The following is a 22,260-nucleotide window of genomic DNA, read 5'->3' as shown; positions in this document are numbered from 1 at the left end:
GCAACAATGATGTAAAAACAAATGTACCGCTTGATTCTCTGCTACGGCCACAAAACTGAGATTTTATTCTGCGAGTTTGATTACTAAAGTAGTTTGGTATGTACATTTTTCCGATGTTTACACCTACAATGGAGACAGAGGCTTCAAACAAACAGACAGTAATACAAACGGAAACCAAAGCTGACTTTGCTGCAATGTGCTTTTCTTTCCTTTATTCGTCCCTCCCTCCTCTCTGTCTTTTGGGGTTTTTTTTCTGTCTGTCTCTGTCCACCCCTCCCTCTTTCTCCCTGGTTCCCTGGATGCTGAGCAAACACTATGTTCTCTCCGGGAGATCACAAGACTTATCAAGACAAACAAACAAACAACAGCACTAAGACAACTGCAAATGAAGGCCAAGCTTTATACAATCAATAAAAGGAGAAGCTCCTTTAATCTCCCTCTGCATCCTGCACACTGCAGCCCGCCTCCCTTTTTCTCTACCTCCATCCTCTGCCTCTCCTCCACGCACCCACCCACTCCCCCCCCCTTCCCTCCCTCTCTCCCTCCCCTCTTCCCCTTGTGCTCCCTATCTCAGTCCTTGCTGTGTTGCTGGGCTGGGCTCAAAGGCAAGGAAAACTGACTGACGCATCGATTATTCATAGATCACTCCTTCTTTCTCTCTCTCTCTCTCCATCTATGTTCTCTGGCTTTCTCTGCAGTGCCCAGGGTATTTACAAGGCCTGTGTCAAAGTCTTCAGAGAGGAGGGTTTAGGGAGGGAGAAATGTAGCTGCTTGTGATGGAGTTTTGGTGTGATAGGCAAGCAGGGCAGTGGTAAAAACAGAGAGGAGGAAGAGGAGACTGGCATTTCCTTCCTCTGTGTGCCCTTGACCCATGTTCTCTTTGATCAGAAAAGATCCGTTGTTGCTGCCTCATCCGTCTTTTCCGTGTCACGCAGGGTTGTCTGGATGAGCATGGCTTCTCGCTCTCCGTCTCTCATTCATTTCATATATCTCTTCTTAGTCACATCTCTCTGGGTACTCCAAGGTTATTGTGCTCACATCAAACCATAGTCTCTGCAGCCAGGCTCCTGGCCAGCCTGTGTGTGTGTGTGTGTGTGTGTGTGTGTGTGTGTGTGTGTGTGTGTGTGTGTGTGTGTGTGTGTGTGTGTGTGTGTGTGTGTGTGTGTGTGTGTATAGTCTGTCCTTCTTAGCCAGCCCTAATAATAGCCCTACTGTCATAAACATAGTCTGGAGATCCCTGCGGCCAGCTGTGTCCGGCCTAGCCGCCCAGGGCTCCGGTAGTGACGCTGATGAATGGCTAAACACACACACACACAAGTTTGGTGGAGCTCCAAGCACATTCCCAGAGCTCTCGCCAAGCCAAAGGCCAAGACCTCCTGCTGCACCACCAAACTGCCCTTAACTGTGTGTGTGTGTGTGTGTGTGTTTGTTAGTAAATCCGCTCCTTTAAAAAAGAAAACGAGGACTGCCCTCGTGAAATAAGACAGAGAATTTATACTGAGGCTCTCCAAAGGCAAACTCTACCAGACAAACAGATTTTATATGTAGGCATGTGTTGGCTTTCTGCCGTTTCATTGTGCTTAGCCATATTTCGACACAGCCGAAGGGCTGTTTCGCTTTTGGCTTGTCAGAGCAGGGGAATAAGGAGAAGAGGGAGGACCAGTGGGGGAACAAAGCCTTACGGCAGCGTATATGGATGTCACATGGAGCTGAGGCAGCGGAACAATGGCTCTAATGTAGGAGAGTCCCCCCCCCCCCCCCCCCCCCCCCCCACACACACACACACACACACACACGCACACACCCTCTCCTTGTGGTGCACCCCCTGTTCTCTATAGATGACAGGCTGCCCTCACACACACAGCACACATGGCATCTGCATGCACACATACATTTGTATCAGAACAGAACATATTTTTCAGAACATCCTATCTGTTTTCAAAAAGCAGCATTGAGGCTCCTTGACAGCAGTTTACTTGCGCATGCACTGCCCGACAGCAGTGAATATTTATAGCTGGAGAAAAGGAAGTGCGCCGCTCCGATCCGATAAGCAAATGAGTGGAAGAGGTAAATTAAGCCCACACAGAGTCCGGAATTCATTCCGATGGGGGGAAAGAGCAGAGGAGGGCACAATCGATTCCGAAAACTGACACCTACGGCTGATCCTTTACCCTCCACCCTTTTCCTCCGTCCTTTTCTCTATCCACCCCCTTTGCCCCTGGGGGAGGAATTCCTTAACCCGCAACGCCACCCCTTCCCCTCGCCGCCTCCTTCCCCTTCTTCACGCTGCCCCACCTAGCCGTCTCTGGGGACCCATGGGGCGAGAGGGAGGGGGAGGAGAGGGGTGAGAGGGGTGGAGGTGGAATTGATGGGGAGTGTGTGTGGGGGGGGTGGGGGAGAGGGGTGGGTCAATGAGCTGAGAGTAAGAAGCTACAGCCATAATAAAGGAAAAAAAAAACAGCAGAAAAAACCCAATCTTTGCCTGTCCCTCTCTCTCTCGCTCTCTCTCCGCTTACAATTTCCATTCGCTTGCATTTTCTATTGAAAGCCAATAGCGTTGTCCTGGGCCCGAGATGGATGGCTGCACTAGAGCTAAGGTTTAATCAATAGGTCTTTTTAATTTGCCATCGATCCACGTTAAAAGCTACTGCGGCTGTTGCTGCTGTTGCTGTTGCTGTGTGTGTGTGTGTGTGTGTGTGTGCGCGCGTGCGTGTGCGCGCGTGCGTGCGTGCGTGCGTGTGCGCGCACACACCACTGAGTGTGTGCAGCCGAGTGTGCGAGTGTACCCACTGTGTATGTGTTTTTGTGTGAATACATGATGCACTCGAATGTGGACCCGAGTGAGTTTGTGTGTGTTTGGAGTGTGCAGCAGAACCAGAGATGGCCGCTGCGCTTCGGTTTATTGACATTCTAGCCCATTATTTAATTATTTAATTCCCAGACAGATACTAATGGAGCAAGCTAATAGATTGCGGTTGCGTTCCCTTCCTTCCAAGCCCCTGAATATACGTATAAATGGAATTAGGCTTGACTCGGCCGGTGTAGGAAAGCGTTCACAGTGCAATGCGAGGCCTCTCCCTGGAGACTGGACTCTGCTATAGGCACATCAACAGCTAGAAATGCACTTAGGAGCACATCCAGTCACTGAGGCATGTCATGCGTAATTAGGTTTGCAGATATCTTTGGCAGCTATCAGAACGGGTCCTTCTGTCCTGTGTTTGTATGATTTTGACCCTGGTATTGGTTCTCAAGGAGATTCGGGTCTAAGAAGGTCTCCCCACTCAGTGATAAGGGGATGAAATGGCACTGAGGAGGCTAATGATGCTCAGTGGGGGAGGTTAACCAGCAGATTCCAATGTTGCTGTGTGTGTGTGTGTGTGTGTGTGTGTGTGTGTGTGTGTGTGTGTGTGTGTGTGTGTGTGTGTGTGTGTGCGTGCGTGCGTGCGTGCGCGTGTGTGCGTGTGCGTGTGTGTGCGTGCGTGCGTGTGCGTGCGTGTCTGTCTGAGCCAAGGGAAGAATCCTTGCATGTTCTAGGATTATCATCAATCCCGTGTGGCTTCATCTACTGCCTGCTACACACACACACACACACACACACACACACACACACACACACACACACACACACACACACACACACACACACACACACACACACACACACTTATTTGACATTCTTCTTTCTGTAATCTGTAAGTGTAAATTCTGCTAACTGTAAATAAATCAAAGAAACACTGGACCGACCGTCTCTCCGCTCTATTTTCCTCCCTGCAGGTGACCGTATACGTCAGACTGAGAACCGTGCAACTCGCTGTAAGGTGGAGCGTCTGCAGCTGTTGATGCAGCAAAAGCGTCTGCGCAGGAAGGCCAGGCGGGACCAGCGGGCTCCTTATCAGTGGCTGCCCAACCGCAAGGCCGGGCGAAGCAACAGCAACAGCAGCATGTCCAGCGAGGGCTCCCTGGACCTGGACTTTGACGATTCGGTGTGGAAGCCCGACGTCAAGGCCGACTTGAAGTCCGAGTTCGTCATGGCCTGAATCGTCTGCTCCCACGCACAAACACGTGCGAAGCGTTGCCCGGGATTTACTTAAAGATATATTTTGAGGGAGCGGCTTGTCAGGAGGTGACACATAACCGCAAAGAGGAAATCAAAGTGACTCTCATCTATCACGTGAAAGGAAAACAAGGCTCCCTGCAGACTTTAAACCCACTCTGTCCTTCACGGTTGACCTTGCGAGAAATGGCAACAATAGCAACAGAACTTTCTTGTGCTGCTTGGATTTGGACAGGCGACAACCGGACTTAACCGTGTACAAGACTTTATTTTTTTTTTTTAAGGGTATGATTACAGAGATCGTACCTGAACTTGAGCATAGCAAATTTCAGTAGGTGGTGGTGGTGGTGGCGGTGTTGGTGGTGGTGGTGGTGGTGGTGGTATTTTCAGAGTTCTTTTTCTGATTGTTATTTTTAAATCCACTCTGGGCAGACATGAAGAGATCCACACTGGACTTATGAAAAGGACAGGAGCACCAGAGGCCTCAGTGTTTCCTAATCACAAAAGGCAGAACTGCCGGACTATGGATTATTCCAATGGGCATTCTTATCGATCTCAAAAAAAACTCACCAACCAGAGTCCAGTTTTTACCTGTTACGGGGTGTTTAAACTTTTTCTTTTTTCCACTTTTAAACATATTCTTATATTTTATAAACAAAAAAAATATGTAGCATTGTTCACGAAGCATTCAGGTTTTCATATAACAGTTCAAAGTAGTTGTTGATTTGCACATTTTCTTGATTTATAACAGCTGGTCAAAATGTGCAAGAAGGAGGAGGGTGGGGCCTGAAAGAGAATAAAAAAATAAATGAAGATGGAAGTATTGATATCAACCTCAGTGACATAGGGTATCGATAGGAATGATTCATGAATAAACAAAAGAAATTAACATTAACAGAAAGTGCTTTAGAGGATTTTAAAATCTTTAAAATGTATATGGAAAAAAAAAAAGATCTATTTTTATTTCTCTTCCTATCTCCTGTTTTCAAAAAACAGCAGCCCTCTGTGGCTTTAGTCAAGTCATTGACTACCAACAAATATGTCCATCCATTCAATCATTCATTAGCTCATTCGTGAGTTACTTTGTCTGGCCACAACAGATGATACGGAAAGATCATTTTCATCCAGCCCGCCTCATGTCTTTCAGACCTGAATTGGCTTGCTGAGGGATTTCCAGTTTGTGTACATAAATGTGACAATTGGCAAATGTTTATGAGGGTGTGTGTGTTTGACTTTATTGTAAATTGATTTAGTATATCCCATGTTATCTGTCCAGTTGTCTTCTCCGAACAACCCCATAGTTTCTTGAAGTCATGCAGATCGGCTGCAGTGAATGTGTGGGTTTACATCTCCACTTTATACCATAACAGGATCGAGCGGCAAACTCCAAGTTGGCTCCCAGTTTTAGGCCCATTTGATGCGTACTTTTATCACAAGTCCTCATAGGGATGACTATTTTTTTACTGGCAAAGAGGGAGAAGAAGTGGGATATTTATCCAGCATCATTATCTAGTGCCTCCACCAGTGCATCCATTGACATATCAGGTTAGGCCTTTCACAGTTTTGCTGCTACACATGGGGACTTCAAATGAAAAAAAAAAAAAAAAAAGACAAAGCGGGAGGGAAAACTTGACTTTTCTTTGCATGCAAAAGTGTGAAATTACGCTGATCTTTTTTTCTATTGATGGAAGAAAAAAAAAAAAAAAACCTGGTGCTGTGGGAATGAAGGTTAACAACATGCATGAATTTGTGAAGAAAAAAAAACAAATGCTGCTTTTGTTGGTTAGGTTTTTTTTGTAACTTTTATTTTTCAATGTTAGAACAACAGTTGTCCTGCTAAAGTATTAACGACGCAAAACCAAAACAGATGAAGTTACGTGTGGAACTCGCGTTGTTGCTCAGCACTGAACATTCCTGTTGTGTGACAATGAAGATGATGATGATGATGAGCAAAGAGCAACGGACTCTCTCTCTCTCTCTTAACTCCATTAACGCGGGTTGTAACCCCCCCTCTCCCTCCCGGGACTCTCAAGGACCCAGACAGCCTGCAAACTGTTCAGCCACCCCCTCCCCCCTCCAGCCTGAACGCCAACAGAGGCTCGTGTGGATGTATTTTCGCAGGGAACCAACAGACCAGTGGATTTTAAGTACTGTCCGTCAAACCTACCGAGAAGAGAAGCATCCGGTCTGTCTCTTTTATCTGTCTGTCTGTCTGTCTGATCGACCACCCTACCACGATTGCACTCCCAGAGATTGCAGTGAGAGATTACCTTTTTTGGTGAACCTCATCTTTTTTTTAAGTGGCCTTACCTTTCACTAAAAAATTGAGACACTTGGGGACAATGGGGGTGGGAATGATTTTTTTTTTTTTCTTCCTTTTTATTTTATTTTTTTTTTACTTTCTGTGCGTATCGATGTCGGACTTCTTGTCATCAAAGCGCCATTTATGTCACTGAGGACACTGGGCATCTGTTGTTTAGTGCTTTTAGCTGGTGGAGTCTCTATTATGTCAAGGCTTCTGTGCCTTAAAAATGTTGCCCTTGCAGTGTCAGTGTCAGATTTAAGCTCGTTTTTGTTGGTTGATACACACAACTGTAGTATTCGCAGCCATGAGAGTCGTAGGTTTTTAGGGGTAAAGCTCGTTTGAGTGAATCAAATACTATTTCGAAAGTATGTGTTTGTTCCTCAAATCTTGTCTTTGTCCCGGTTCTTCATTGTGTTGCCATGCTTGTTGGTCTCTGTTATTCGAACCTCACGTCCCTCTTAACTCCCCCCACCCCCCAATAAGATGCAAAAAGCTACAAAATCTGTGTAACGTATGTTAACAGATGACGTTTACGCCACAGTACTTACATGGCAAGAAACAGCCCTGATTTTAAATAGGAGAGGTCCTCTGAGGACTCCAGACTACAAGCACTTCCTGTTTCCTTGGATCTGACATGATTAAAGGACAATTGAACCCCTGCCCCTCCCAAATTTTATTTAATTTTTTTTGTATATGTATGAACTATACTCTGTGTGTGCCTCACTTCTGTGTGAAACTCAAAAAGATGAAACAAAACAAAAAAGATGACAAAAAGCATTACAGAGAGGATAAAAAACAGTATGTTGGTGGAATTCTGATCATGTCATTTAAGTTGCCTGTTCTTTCTTGTAGCCAACTATTGAAAATAACAGGATTCAAGAATACAATTTACAATGTTCTAGCTCTAGACCGGTGTAGCACATGTGTGACTGTATTAATTTATGAAACCAAAATGGTAACTGTGAATTATGTATTTCTTTGTGCATTTTTTTTTTTAAGTGGGGGAGAAGGTTGTCGGGACACGGCAGCAGCTGCTGCATGTGTCTGAAAAAAAAAAAAATAAAATAAAAAAAATCTTTTTTTTGTTTTTGGTGGAATATAATGGAAACATATAACGTGTTTCCAAAAAAGAAAAAAAATGAAAAAAAAAAATGTAAAAAACGAAAAAATATATGAATATATTTTTTTTCTTAAGCAATACATTTCAGTGTGACTTGTGATAGAACATTTTCTTTTTTTTAGGTAATAAATAAATAAAAAAAAACAAAATGAGTACACCAAGTTGTGTCCGTGAGTATTCATTACGATCGCATTCAATAACATTGAGTGAAACCTGCTATTCAGTCTAATGTTTCACGAGATCTATTTCATGATGTGACTCGATACGAGTGCCACATCAAAGGTAGAAAAGCTCCAAATTGCATTGATAAGATATTTCTTTTACCCTATAAAATCAAAAGCTAATTGATTATTTCACTGAACTATCTCTGTGCTGGCTAACGGAGATATTAAAATATATATGCAGACTTTCGGTTAACTTGCAAAAGGTTACTGAAAAAAAAACCTGGGACTGAGGGTTGGTGCGTGTGGGAGGATGGAGGCGGAAGGGGTGAGCCGGTTCAGTGAAATGTTCTCCACATCTGTGACCGCAGCCCGGATGGAGATGAGACAGAATATGGAAGTGGAGTGACAGAGCAGAGAAAGGAGAAAGAGCCGTGCCTCGTGTGAAGCCTGCTTCCTGGTATATGTGCTTGCAGCCAAAGGTGTTTTGAAGCAGCACTTGTAGCTCCCCGCTTTTGTGAGCCGGTGAGGCCGAGAACAGAGCTTGACTTGGAGCACTGAGAAAGAGAAAAAAAAAAAAAAAAAAAAAGCTGAAAGAGGAAAGGAACATGAAAGGACAAACCTACTGTATGTCAAAGCAGGGCTCATGCAGAGCACAAATAGCACGACATGCAGAAGCTGTAGCGTGGCACGATGGCGGATTCTGCTTTGAGTTGCTATGGCGATCTTGCAAGTGATAATGAGTCAAAATGGTACAATTGAATTAACCCACATTTACATATCTACACTTAACCAAGCAACAATGATGTAACTATCTAAAAGGATGACTTCTTAGCGCTGACATATTACACACAATATGTCAGTTCCTCCACATTAAAAAGCCATGTTTTCCAGTCAGAGAGGACAGATGCTTCATGTTGTTTACACCGGCTGGGGTCGACAAAAGTGTCCCCTGGCCTTTTCTCATGCCTGGCTCCCCTTTCTCTTTTGGCCGAGGAAGAAAGCCTCCTACTTAGTGGCTTTCTGAACACATCTCCAATCGGTGGCCTGTGGAGAGTGCGGAGCCATGAGAGTTTGATAAGAGAGAAGTGCTGGTGAAAGGCAAATATCAATGAGAGCTCATTCATTGATCAGCTCATCAATAGCCAGTGGTCCTGCTTTGTCCTGAAGCTCAAGGACAGATGGATAAAAATGCTAAAAGTAAGCTATTTTATCAGTAAGGTGCTCCCTGTTGATTTATTTGTTATTCAACTTGGTTTGGGGAGCAGCTTCTGTCCACACCTACCACTATTATTTTGAACATTGAAAGCTTTTTTGGCATGAAACTGAAGGGGAATCTAAACACAGATATAGACTGAAATACTGACAAGTATAAACAATCAAAAGAAATATAAACAGATTAAAGCTGCAGGAAGAGCCAAACTTGTAAAATCCTTTATTATACAAATGAAACAGTTACCCCTCATTTTATTCTTAAAAGAATTAGGGTCATTTGGGAGCTTTTTATTGGAAACATATTGAGTCTTGCCGTACTTTCTCACTTACCTACCGAGTCCACTGGTTTCCACTGAAGATTTAACTCTGAACATGGGGTCACAAAATCCACTCACCTGTGCACCTGCTTATTCATGCAATCCAACCAGCCAATCACGTGGCAGCAGTCAGTTAAGCGCTTCCGTTAACTGCATGATTTGTGATGCCAGATGGGCTGGTGTGAGTACTCCTGAAACCACTGATCTCTTAGTGTTTCACCACAATAGTCCAAGTTTGTTCAGTAGAGTGACGAAAAAAAGGAGCGCATTGGAAATGCCTTGTTGCTGAGAGAGGTCAAAGGTGAATGGCCAACTGGTCTCTTACTGTAGTGAGCAGAAAAGCATCTCAGACAGCACGTTCAACCTTGAGGTGGATGTCTACAACAGCAGAAGACCACGTCTGAGTTCTACTCCTGTCACACAAACACAGGAATCCGAAGTTGCAGTGGGCACAGACTCATCAAATCTGGGCAGCCAGGGAGTGGAAAATTTATCCTGGTTTTATAATCTCTTCTTGCAGATGGGATCAAAACTTGGCGCCAACGAATCATGGACCAAACTGCCTTGTGTCACCAGTCCAGGCTGGAGCTTCAGTTTATGGCATGATTGTTGGTGCCGTTTACTGAAGCTCCAGGGGTGTCATGGTGTGGGGAGTGTTTTCTCAGCACAATTTGGACCCCTAACAACAGTCATACTGAATGCTACAGCCTATCTGTGTACCGCTGCTCTCTTTATCATCTAATGTATGCCTCCAGCACATCGATGGTCAGATCTGAATTCAGGAGAACACCTTTGTGATGTGCTTAAATGAGTGATTCACAGCATTAATGTGCAGCAGTCAAATATGCAGTTTGTGCCTCACATGACCACAATGATTCTGATTGTCTGTATGTTTCAGTTGGATAATTGATTAATAAACTGTGAGCCAGAGTTGTGCTTTGGATGGTATTTATTCCCTGTATCATCTGTTGCAATCACAGGAAGAACAGCTTGTTGGTTATCATCTCCAGTATAAACTCTATTGTCCATATTTATGGCAATAATTAGGAACATGTCACCCAGTGCAACCATGTGGCTTTTGTTAAGCTATACTTCAGCGTTGATTTTGAGCAATAAGAAAATGACAGAACATAAAACAACTTATTATTTAACTGTGGATGTATTTTTTTCCTCTTGATATGGGAAATGTGAAACAAAATATGTAAGAAAATTTTAAAAAAAAACAGTTTTTAATGGCAGTGTTGCTTTGAAGAGGTTACCCCTCCATCTGTCAGTTAGGTGAGACTCAAAACAAGACAAACCACAAGTGAGAATGTTGACACACATTTGCAATGTATATCACAGGTGTCACTAACTGACTCCTCATGCTGGTCCTGCGCTCTTTGCTTCACATTTGACTGGATATAACATTAGCAAGAAGTGCAACAACACACCGATCAATTCTCATGGCTTCCAGTCATACTGCAACTATCAAGAGCCTCTTCTGAGAAGTCACTGCCTATTTCGGATTGCATCTGACTGTCAGTCTCAGCCTCCACGCCTCTCTGCTGCTTTCTGCAAGCTTGCCGTCTTTGGATGTAACTGTCGTCATAGACAGAAAATAACACAGAGAGAGAGAGAGAGAGGCTCAGCTGCCACCGCAAACTGAAACCCTGTGGCTCTGGGATTGAGAGGAGTTCCGCAGAGTTGGGGTTTCACATGTTGTTGTGTGATCTAAGATAAGACACGCTCAGCTGTATCCTCCCTTCACTTAAAACATAGACACACACACACACACACACACACACACACACACACACGTAACGAAATATATTCCAGGATGTCACACTTGTCACAGAAAGCAAGTGTCGCATACTCTATTGTCATAATGAAAGTTCATACAGAATACACAGAAGGTGCTCCCATCTGCATTTGAGGGTATCTGTATGTGTGTACGGGTGGTGTGGATACGTGAAAATGCAAAGATGTATCTAATGTGTGCTTTCCCCATACATTCCAAAATCCCAGCCCCACAGAGACAGACTGACATTTGAAGGAAAACACGGCTTTATGTGACTACAATTTGCAAATCAATGTACCACTTCAAGACATTTTAAGAAATACTCGTTTTGGTTTCTAGCTGAGAGTCAAATGGCAAGATTGATACCATTTGTAAATCTATGAAAAATAAAGACTGGAAACACAAGGAAATAGTGTCCCAAGTTAACCCAACCCTCCTACCAGCAGCCCTAAAGAACACCTTGTTTGATTTAATTCATACAAAAAAATGAAGCATAAAAATTGTAACCAGCTACAAGGTATTCCTTAAAAAAAATGTCCAATTTTCCGTATAGTCCCATCATCTGTGAAGCCTGTGTTTGGTGCTTTCCTTCCGTACAATGTGTGCAAATTGGATTAGGCTGCAAAAATCACAGTGCTGGACAAAACAACAGGATGAGAGTTGAATTTAAATACATTTCAATCCTATCTGTCCTTCAAAATCCTCAGTTTTTCCACTCCTACATTTTTTTTTCATGCATTTTTGCTCTCTTGTTTAAGTGCATGCTTTTATCATTTTACATAAGAAAAACAAACAGCCTCTCCGCTCTGGTGAAAGCCCCCATCTGCACACGAGAGTAATGGAGCGAACACACTGAAGATGCATTTTCTTCAGGTCATGGCATAAACATCCGAACTCGTCCTGACGGTCTCCTCTTCTGCCAGACCCAGAGCTGTCTGCATGGTCAGCAGGGACCTTGTTGTTTTTTTGTCTATTATTGTTTGTTCCCTGCACAGTTGAACAAGAAGAATGGCTTCCTGTTGGAAACATTACCTGATGGATATTTACGCAGCTGTGAGGCTGTGAAGAGAACCTTTAATACATTTCTCAGGATCTGCACACACACACACACACACACACACACATAATTCCTCTGTGAAACCCAGAACAAGCCATCACTAGGGCATTGAAGGACAAACACACACATGCAGAAGTTACACTCAGAGGTGTTCAGCTGTCTATCCTGATCAGTGTGGAGTCGACCTCGGAGTTAGACCTTGTGACCCCGGGGAAATGGCACGGAGGTCATGGTTAAAATAAACCCTGGAAACTGGGTAAACAGGATGTGTACACCCACCCAGGCATATGGCGCTCACTAATCAAACACCCCTCATGTGGGACAGAAAGAAGCGGGAATCGTCTCTGTGGAAGCTAAGAGCACACAGTATTAGTGCATGCGTACTGTACTGTACTGTAATATAATGGATCAAGCTGCTTAGCAACAAAACCAGCTCTTGGAGCTCAGAGAGGATTTTCTCTCATCAAATGTACTGTAATTTATTTTAAGACCAAGAAAGCACTTGTGAGAATGAATTAGAAATGTCAAGGTATTACTTATAGAGTGGAATTTCCTGTCGCCTATAACAGAAAGCCATGATGGAGTGAAAGGGGCAAACAGATCTTTTGGTCACTTATCAGGCATATGCACTATCTCACAGCATTGCGGCCTCCGCTGTTAGAATGACTAGAATGTCCCATATTACTGCTGTCTGCAAAGCAGGGGAAGAGTGAGTTGGAGCAGGCGAGTTCACCATTTTAAGATTCATGGATTACAGTCCCAACACAACGTGGAAGAGCTGATGGACCAAGGTCACCCACTCAGCAGTCACCACGCATGCGCCCTGAGAGTGCGGGCGTCTTTACACAGCAGATATTTCAGTGTGCCTTAAAGATGCTGTAAAGAAAATTCCAAGATTTGCTTTTCAATACATTATATACGTGTGAAATGAGTCGCTGAAAGCATGTGCAAAGTTTGAAAACTTTGTCGCACTGAAATGTGGAGTTAGACCGTTAAACAGTTTCTTATCCGTCTTCAGCTCAGGTTTTCTTTCGGGGCTAAAAGCTAGCCTATCTACGTCACAGGGCTAGCGCACAGACGGTTTATATAACCTTCTGCATGGCTCCTCCTCTGAACACGGTGAAACGCTATAAAAGCCTGGAGCTCCGTCTCGCCTTGACAGAGGAAGTTGATGTTTAAGGTCAAAGGATGCTTGAAACCTCACGAAACGTGGCGCATACATCCGGCGTGGTGAAGACGGTACATCTCGTATGTGTTTTGCGAGTGGGCGTGGCCAAACGGCTCACCAGCGCCCTCTAAACTGGAGTTGATGTTTAAGGTCAAACGATGCTCCAAACTTCACGAAACTTTGCACATGTGTCAGGCACCAACTTTCTTGAGTTTTTTTCAAGATGTTAAAGCCACCAAAAAAAAAGGCTTTTTTTTTTTTTTAAAGAAGAATAAGGAACAAGATCGAGAAAAAAAAATTAAAACTGCAAGTGGGAATATGCTGACCTTCGCGTGCTGCACGTCGGGGAGCCGGCGGCCCCGACCCGCTGGACGTGCAGCGTGCGAGGGCCCGCATATCACTGCTTGCAGTTTTAATTCTATTCTGTTTTCACAAAGCAGGCCGCTCCAACCACCAGACAGAAAGAGTGCCGGTGTGACATCATGCATAAAGTCACCCGAGAGGTTGGATGTCAGACGGACCGCTTCGTGGGGAAAAGAACTGCAGCCACAGGACTGTCATACAGAACACTGAACACCTTCCAGCGAGGGGGCGGAGCTTCAGCGCAGAGAAGACTGCTGATTTTCTCACGATTTCAAAGCCTAATTTAACATACTTTTTTTTTTTTTTTTTTTTTCATTCAAACACAGATGGGTAGTTAACAACCCATACTTTTGTGGTGTGATGAACTTAAAACTCATTTTCATTTCTACTTTACAGCATCTTTAATTGCAGTACTGTCTGTTGTGCCCTGCAGGGGTGTGATGGTTGTGAGTTGCAGCGCAGTGTTAGTGCAGTGCCCTAAGGGGATTTCATGTAAGTAGGACTGGTTCTGGCCCTTGTGGGTGGTACTGGGGGGGTGGGGGTAATTCTTGGGACTACCTGTGTATAAGGCTGTATCTTCGTATAAATTTGTCATAATAAAGATTGTTATTTCCTGCTACCTTCAGGCTTTGGACTGCTTGAATTGTGCACGCAGTAATCATCGTGCACGGGCTCTCTACTCCTTATTTGTGGGACAAGGTATATTACATTACAATTAATTGATATACTATCCTGACTTTTTTGGTTTTCAGTTCTAGAAGCTGGCACACATGAATGAATTGCCAATCAAGGCAACAAATTGTTTTATCTTGTTCATGTGTTGTTGAAAAGACAGGGTCATTTGTTTATTAATTTTGCACTAATGAAAGCACAATGAAAGCTGTGCAAATGGTTACTACAAGCAGTAGTAACCATTGCCGGTTTTATCAGCTCAGCATGGCACGCCAGTGTGGCACTGTGTTTAGTGACCCATCAGATCTTTCAGATTCTGTGTGTGGGTGTGTAAGTCATTTCAAATATTCGAACAGTCGTTATAAAAATCGATGATCGACTATCATTCATATTTTTTCTGTTTATACCGGCGCCTGGTTGTTATGCGTTACTCCGGTCAGAAGGGGGCAGTAATGAAGATAAAAGCTGTCTGCCAGCTGCCACCGAACAAAAAGAGAAGAACACGTTGCTACCAAAGTGAGATCAGATGCCCCGACGCGAACAGCAGGAACATGCAAAGACGACAGCCATCAAAAAGTTCTGTGTTGCACTTCTTCAAAACATCAATGTAGATTGAGGTGCTGTGTAAACTGTGCAGTTGAAGCTAGCCGCAAGTCTACCCAGCTAAGCACCGACAGTGATCAATAATCTGATCAATAATTAACAGTCTGACGAAGTGAGTTTGAGTTTGGAGGTGAAGTGCAGACAACGGCCCTCATCTCAAAGATGAAGATAAAGAAATGCTTCTCATCACATTGTCCAAGGTTTTTAGAAGTTTTTTTTTACCCCAAGTTTACTGTGCAAGTGTGTGTGTGTGTGTGTGTGTGTGTGTGTGTGTGTGTGTGGGGCTTGGCCAGTAAACGTGAAGGGTCAGAGGTGATGTGTGTTTTCAAGTGTGTTATTATGGATGGGACAACAACTCTGAAATGGTGGAATAAAATACATTCAGCTGGTGAAGAGGATCATTTTGTATAATTGGAAAGCTCCAGAGATCTAAAATTAAGGTGTCTTTGTCAATTTTATGGTTTTGGTTATAGCCTAAATTGTAAAAAAAACAAAAAACTGAACAGTGCATCCACGGAGAGGTCTTTGCACTTTTGAGTGTTGCTGTTATGTACAGATTTAGCACTTAGGAGGTTTCTGGCAGCTGTCATATGTGAAATGCTCTTTTTTGCTGGTGTCCTCCACCACCCTTTTCTTCTGCGGAGAAGATCAGGTACCTTTCAGCAGTTGCTCCGATGACCTTTTGCAGCTGTGTGGGGGAAATTGGCTCAGCTTTTTGTTTTCTCGCTTTTTGTATGTGTCTCTCCTTATCTATTGTATAAATACACAGCCATAAAATACAGCCCTGTCACATCACTAATTCACAACCTTTGCATTGAAAAATGAATGTAGCCTGAATGACAATGAAGCAATACAGTAAGAGCTAACTTCTGTTCACCAAATGACAGAGGACCCCTACACAGCATATCCCAGCACAAAAAAAAAAGCCCTGACAACATGACATTAACCCTGTCTGTATAATTACGCAGTACAGACAGGTATGGCTAGAAAATAGGAACCCAGGTCAGCGGATGTCCAGCATTAACAAAGCACAAACTGAGTCTCCTCTATAGCCTTGGCACGCTTTGTAGTCCCCGGAGCTGTACCTGCCGTAGATACTCCGGCTTGTTGCCTAATTAGTCCTGTGTCTGAGTTAATTGTAAAAGGTGTGCCGTTGCTGCGCCGTGCTGACCGCGCTTCCTGCAAACAATGTGATTCCTCATGCTAAGTACACGATGAAAAAGCACAGGCCAGCGGTTTGGATGCCCTCCAACAGGTACTGAGAGCAGCCGGAGCAGGCAGGGCACTTGTGCGTCTCTCTCTTTGCCAGCCACGCCGACCTTCTCGATCCCTCCACATTCTCAGGCACCCTTCCATCCATCCACCCCTGGCCCCCATTAGTAAATGTGGAGCTGTGAGTTATGGAATGGCTTTACAGTGTGATGAAACAGCTGAGGTCATGGATAAAGACCAAGTGCATGCAGCCTTGTGAGCTGAATGTAAATGAGCTGGCCTTTCTCCAGCCAGGAGCTAAGCAGAGCTGTGCCGGATCTTGTCTGCCCCTACCTGACACCAGGCAGGGCAGGGATCCTACTAATCGGCCCCAAGTATGTGGGAAGGAGTCCGTGCTTAGAAAGGGGACCAAAATCCTTCTGTCCCAGCTCTTCTTAAACACAGGTGCTTTTTGACAGCTATCTCTTTCAGTCTCTCCCCACCTTGCCTTTTTGTGGCGTTGCAGAGCATTTGGTGAGGAAACACCGGTTGTATGCGTGTGGGTTTAGCACAGTTTCCACTGAGAAAAGGTGAATAGCAAACCTCCCCCAAAGCGTCACAAACTTAAGTCCTAGAAGAAAAAAAATGAAGGAGAAAAGCTCTCATTATGGTTGTTCGTTGGATTCAGTCTTGTTAGCAGCAGAAAAATAGCTTGCTCTCACGCTGTGTAGCGCGAAACTCCTGCATAATTAACATTAAGATCAAATAACAGACTCCAGCCTAACCTTAACAGCTTTATTTATTTATTTATTTTTTTGCTTCACAGTCCCTCGAAATCCCATGTCAAGTAGGACGCACATTTACATTCCATTTAACTGAAAGTGGAGATAATTGTGTGCAAATGGGTGCAGTTCTGAATGCCTGATAAGGTGTGTGTGCGTGTGAGTGTGTGTTTGTGTGTGTGAGCGAGCGAGCGAGCGAGCGAGCATGTATTTATTTGGTGTATGTGGATAATGTTAATAGTGTTTATTCACCTTTGGGGGAAGCCCTGTGCCCATTGTTCATGTAACCCCATATATGGTAATGTAAACACAGCGCTTCGTAACTCCTCTAGAGCGTGCACACAAAAATGAATGAACACAGGAAGACTCACTCTGGCAGGAAGTGGCAGCTGCTGCCATGGCAACAAACTGAAACCTGAAGCAGCAAGGGAGACTCGCCTTTCTCACTGTCTTGACGTCATTTCTAGTACACTACGAGTGAGAGGCAGCAGCTGCTGGGCACACACAGAACAAACAAAATTTACAGGGAACTTTCAGACGCTTAAAAACAAATTGGTGAGAGGACGATAAAAAATATTTTTGCACGGTTTCAAGAAAATCGTTGTACTGGAAAATCCCCATATGTTCACCTCTGCTGAGTACAATGATGTAAAGCAGCGTTGACAGCATTAACTATAACAACAGGACATTATTAAAAGTGCGACTGAAGAATATGCAAGTGGAAAATCTGTAATATGGTTGCAACACATTTTTAAACACTAGCACTGTAGTTTTTACGGATAAGTGGTATGTGAAACAAGTGCAGCTTTATTGTTTCTACAACCACCAGTTTAGTAAATCTGTGCTCCTCATTTCTGGCTGAGCCCCATGCCAGCAGGGCTTTAACCAAAATGACAGAGAGAGTGTTGGAGCAACCAGATCCTTTTATGAAATTATGTTGTGTGGTTTCGGAGGACAAAATCTAACAGGGAACAAAGCAATTATCAGCTCCAGCTGGAAGCATGTTGAAGATGGTGCAAACTGGGAAAAGGAGGAGGACTGCGAGCATGCGAGATGCAAGCATGCATGCATGCATCAGGGACAGAGCAGAAAAAAAAAGGAAAAAAGAAAATGCCAGAAGCACACATGTCATGCTGTCAAATTTTTAGGTCATGGCTCAAATAAAGTATGTCATAGCCCTTGATACCCTGCAGGCTGAAACATTTAACTTACACCTTCAACTATCTCTGCCGCGGAGCGCTTTTCAAATTATGTACAGCAGTAACTACCAAGAAAGTAGCATTTCGTTTCTGAACTAAATATGTAGCTTTTATTCCTCTCTCTGTTGACCCAGTTAGCTTGGACAATCATTGTTGCGACAAATATAAACCTTAATAGAATTTACGCGAAAAAAAAAACAACCAAAAAACCCCAGGGATATTTTAAGCTAACAAAAACCACTGTCCAAGCAGGTGATTTGTTGCCACTCAAAGACTAAAGCATCCTGCGCCCAGAGAGCTACTCCCTCATGGCCTATAGCTCATCTTTCCCTCATCTTTTCCCCCCTTGCCACCTAATTAAAAACTCGGCAACCACACAGATTTATCCAGCCCCGTCGCTACCACCGAGCTGCGGCCTTATCCTTTGTAATTAGCCGTCGCCTCTTCATGCTTCTACTGTTTATTAGAATTGAGCGTTAAAGAAAAGGTGGGGGTCCGATTTCTCTTGGCCCTCAAGGCTAAATCCACAGACGAAAAACCTCTTTTAAATGGGGGAAGGGGAGGGGATGCAAGTGTGTTGCTGAGGGGGGGAGGGTGGGGGTTGGAGAGACTAAGGCACGTGCAAGAGGATGGGGAGGCTTAAGAGGAGGTGTGTGTGAATGTAAATAGGGGCAAACCCTGAGCCCACCACAACACACACTGACTCTGTGTGGCTTGTACGAGAGGAGGCTCAGCTCCAATTTCAGACACACACACTTACTGACAAACATAAGCCTTTTTGGACCCATAATCGTCCAACCCCCCACCCCCTCTTTCCTATAACACTCCTAAAGACGAGGGACAGGTGCTGGAGGATGGGAATGCAGGATTGTTATTCCATGTCTGTCAGTGGTTATGATTTATGATGGTAAATCTCTCAGAAGAGCCATACGTTGAAACATCTGCGTCTGCAGCAGTTTGTAGGATCCTGAGGTGTCAGCAGTTGAGTTGCCAAATCGTGGTTTTGTTGGAACCGTTTTACCCAATCTGTTAGGTCACTGAGAAGCTAAGGAACTATATTTTGTTGGGTTGGAACGTTTATGCTTACTTATTAGGGTCCCTAAAATAAAAACAAATGGAGTGCAGGGCTCTCACGGAGGACACATCGGACGTGGCCCGTCTGACGTTGAAGTAGTTCCAACAATGACGACGGAGTTTCAGTGCACAACACACATCGTATGGCAGTCAATGCTGATTAGTTAAAGGCTGCTCCAGCTGTTTCAAAATTAACACGACGTGTATGCAATGACTGGAAACCATCCGAAAACAATCTTGAGTGGAGCTTGGACGGACTTGTATATTTATGAATTTGGTATGATGAATACCAGGGTCAGCAGTCTTTAAAAAAAAAAAAAAAAAATTAAAAACACATTACTATGTGGATGTACCCTGAGAAGGCCTATTGAACAGCTACGATAATACAGATACAACGAATGCAAGGACTTGTGATTGTGTCAGCAACCATATCTCCTACAAAATATGATCATGCACTGCTCATTTCCTTTGCCAAATTTATTTTGGAGGAAATGTAATTTGTTACAGCTCAGATTATGTCCAATGCCAAACGTTATTTTTTTTCCTATCCAGGAATTATGAAGACTAACATGGATGGTTGAGCATGCAACAAGGCACCAGTTTTGAAATCCAGGAATTGGTTTGGGACTTTAAAAAGGTATGAAAAATTAGATATGATGATGTTTTTTTGATACTGTGAACATTGTCTTATTTTTTCATTGTCAGTGCCTCTTAGCTATTATTTCTCCAACAAAATGGTTTACTATTTCATCTTGGTTGGATGTGAAAGCATTCATTAGGTATTTTAAGAGTTAGAAACTAATTTTGGGGATAAAATCAGTCTCATGTCTCTGTTAATGATGTAGTTTGTGTGTCAGGGTTGTCAAGTAACAACACAGCGTTGAGTGACACATCACCAGTCCTGTGTTAGATACCACTGAGTGTGAGCCAATTGTCCATGGTGGGATCAGTGGATCATCCGGGACCCTCCTGCTATGCTACCCTCCCTCCTCCTGCCTTCAAAACAGTGTGGGGCCTCTGGTGCAACAGGGGGGGCCCGTGATCAATAGGGATTTTGTGTGTTTGATTGTTTCTGTGTTTGCCGTGGTTGTTTGGTTTCTGTTTCCTGGTCTGCGTGTGCGTGTTTCCATCTGTGTCTGCGTTTTAAGTGATGTAGGGAGGGGGGGGCAGGGGCGTCTTTTAGTTCAGTGCTATGGTTGTGACTGATAGGGTGGCAGGCCCCAGCGTGCGGGGGCCCAGGGGACCGGCTCTGTATTGGCAGACTCTGTAGAGAGGCTTTCTGTTCCCCCATCGATCCCAACATGTCAATTAGACAGATTCAAATAAATGTGCCCTCAACCTCAGCAAGCCGGCCGTATGCAGAACCTCCCGTGTAAACGACACCCACACATCCACCCCCGTGTCACCGGAGCCGGGGCGATACCAAAAGGCCTTCTGGGTCAGAATTGACTGAGAGCTTTTCCGCTGCACAGATTGTTTTTCACTTTGACCCCAGCCTTTGCTCGAGAGCAGTCAGACAATGTGTGAAGCTGCAGACATCATTCAGGTGAATTACCTTTTATGGCAACAAATAACAGCTGCCGTTTTCAAAAGTGAAAGCAGGACAGGTTGTTTTTATTTTGAGAATAAAATAATTTTTTTCTCTCAGAATAATTGCGTGACACCAAGGTTGTTCCTGTGAAAATAATGGTTCATAATGTTTTGGTAGACGTGCACAGAGGTATTACTGAGGATTATTGAAGAGGTTATCTTCAAGGTGAAAAACCCTCTCTTGTGAATCAATGATTAATTAACATCGGTGAGGTAAAAACATGTAGAAGAGATCAAACTAATTCATGTAACTTTGACAACACCATCATCAAACACATTATGACAGAAGGACTGACACGTTGCACTGTTGATGAGGAGGAGGAAGGTACTCTTGTGTCTGTTTGGTAGCTGGAGCCAGCAGCTGGTTAAATTAGCCTGAATTAGCACAAATACTGAAAACAAGCAGAAACAGCTTGTCTGACTCTGTCCCAGGGTAACAAAACCCACCTACGTGCCCCTCTGAAGTTCCCTGATGCAATACATTATATATTTTTTGTTCGTTCAAATGTCGAAATGTAAAAACGGCAATTACTATTCTAGCCAGGATTGCGTGCAGCCCTACTCTGGTAGCAGTTGTTCGACTCCAGGAAGTTGCCAGTCGGGACCATGATCTAGTCAAGCAAATTAAATGTATCCTGCCAGGTAAATCGGAGTCAAAGAGCCCCACTATAACCCACCTGGCTGTTTCTCCCTGGCTGACATACATCCCTTAGTGCACTCACATAGTTATCTTACTTGTTAGTACATTGACTTGTGTAGTACGGAAATTTCGACAGGGTAGTGTTTTCTCAAACCTCACAATGCTGTTCTTTGCCTACCAGAATAACCATAAATTTTTTTAATTCATCACATGGGTACATATCTGCCAGCTTTTATTATTTTACCCAGAAATGAATTTGTTTTCGTGCCCTCTGTTTGATGTACACAAAAACATACTGATGGCTTTTATCGAGACCGTATTGGACCGTTTTGAGTGCATCATCCGGGTACTTGTATTGCGCTGCATGTTTCCTTACTTCTCAGTGTGAACGCACTTATGCCCTCAAAATAGTGAGCTCTAGCATGCAAGTACGCCATTTGGAACACAGCACCTGTTTCCAGTCTTTGTCCTGAGTCATGATTGTGGTTTGAATTTTCTTGTCTCATGCACCAGAAAGCAAATATTCTTTTTTCTGAAAATGTTTCAGTTTAAAGCTAGTTTGAAATACAAGGTTATTGCTGCATCGTATCTGAACACACATGAATGGACACTCTCAGACGCACATAGACTCAAACAGACATTTGAAGAGCCCGGATGAGACTATAAAATTGACCGTGTCCAAACAAGCTCGCCATTATAGAGATAGATTGTGGGGTGAAGCCTCTTGAAGATAATGGCGGGGAGAAGTGAGTGACCCCCTGACCAGAGGTGATAAACCGACACCACCCCTGTCTCTTCCCCTCACTACATCACCACTCCTGGTCCATACTCACTGCTCTCCATCACTCCCCTAAACCCAACTCTTCGAGCCTCCTTCCCCAGAGCAGTCACCACGGTGAGAGGATGCCCCGCCCTCCCTCCACCCCCCTCCTCTATGCAACCCTGTACTGATCAGTAGGATTTACTGTG

The 22,260-nt window shown here is 44.0% G+C and overlaps 1 protein-coding gene across 1 annotated transcript in view; it reads left to right on the top strand.

Moving 5' to 3' along the window:
• Positions 1-7,640, top strand: part of midn (midnolin) — a 29,677-nt gene extending 22,037 nt beyond the window's left edge. The window contains 1 exon segment of the mRNA XM_069150163.1: positions 3,775-7,640. Within this exon segment, the coding sequence (XP_069006264.1) occupies positions 3,775-4,037 (263 nt within the window). The 3' untranslated portion in view covers positions 4,038-7,640.
• Positions 7,641-22,260: the final 14,620 nt, after the last annotated feature.

The sequence above is a fragment of the Embiotoca jacksoni genome, unplaced genomic scaffold (assembly GCF_022577435.1).
Source record: "Embiotoca jacksoni isolate LCO1_2020_lvr unplaced genomic scaffold, fEmbJac1.0.p SCAF_16, whole genome shotgun sequence".
In the NCBI taxonomy this organism is placed as follows: Eukaryota; Metazoa; Chordata; class Actinopteri; family Embiotocidae; genus Embiotoca; species Embiotoca jacksoni.
This window is presented reverse-complemented; position numbering and strand designations above follow the sequence as displayed.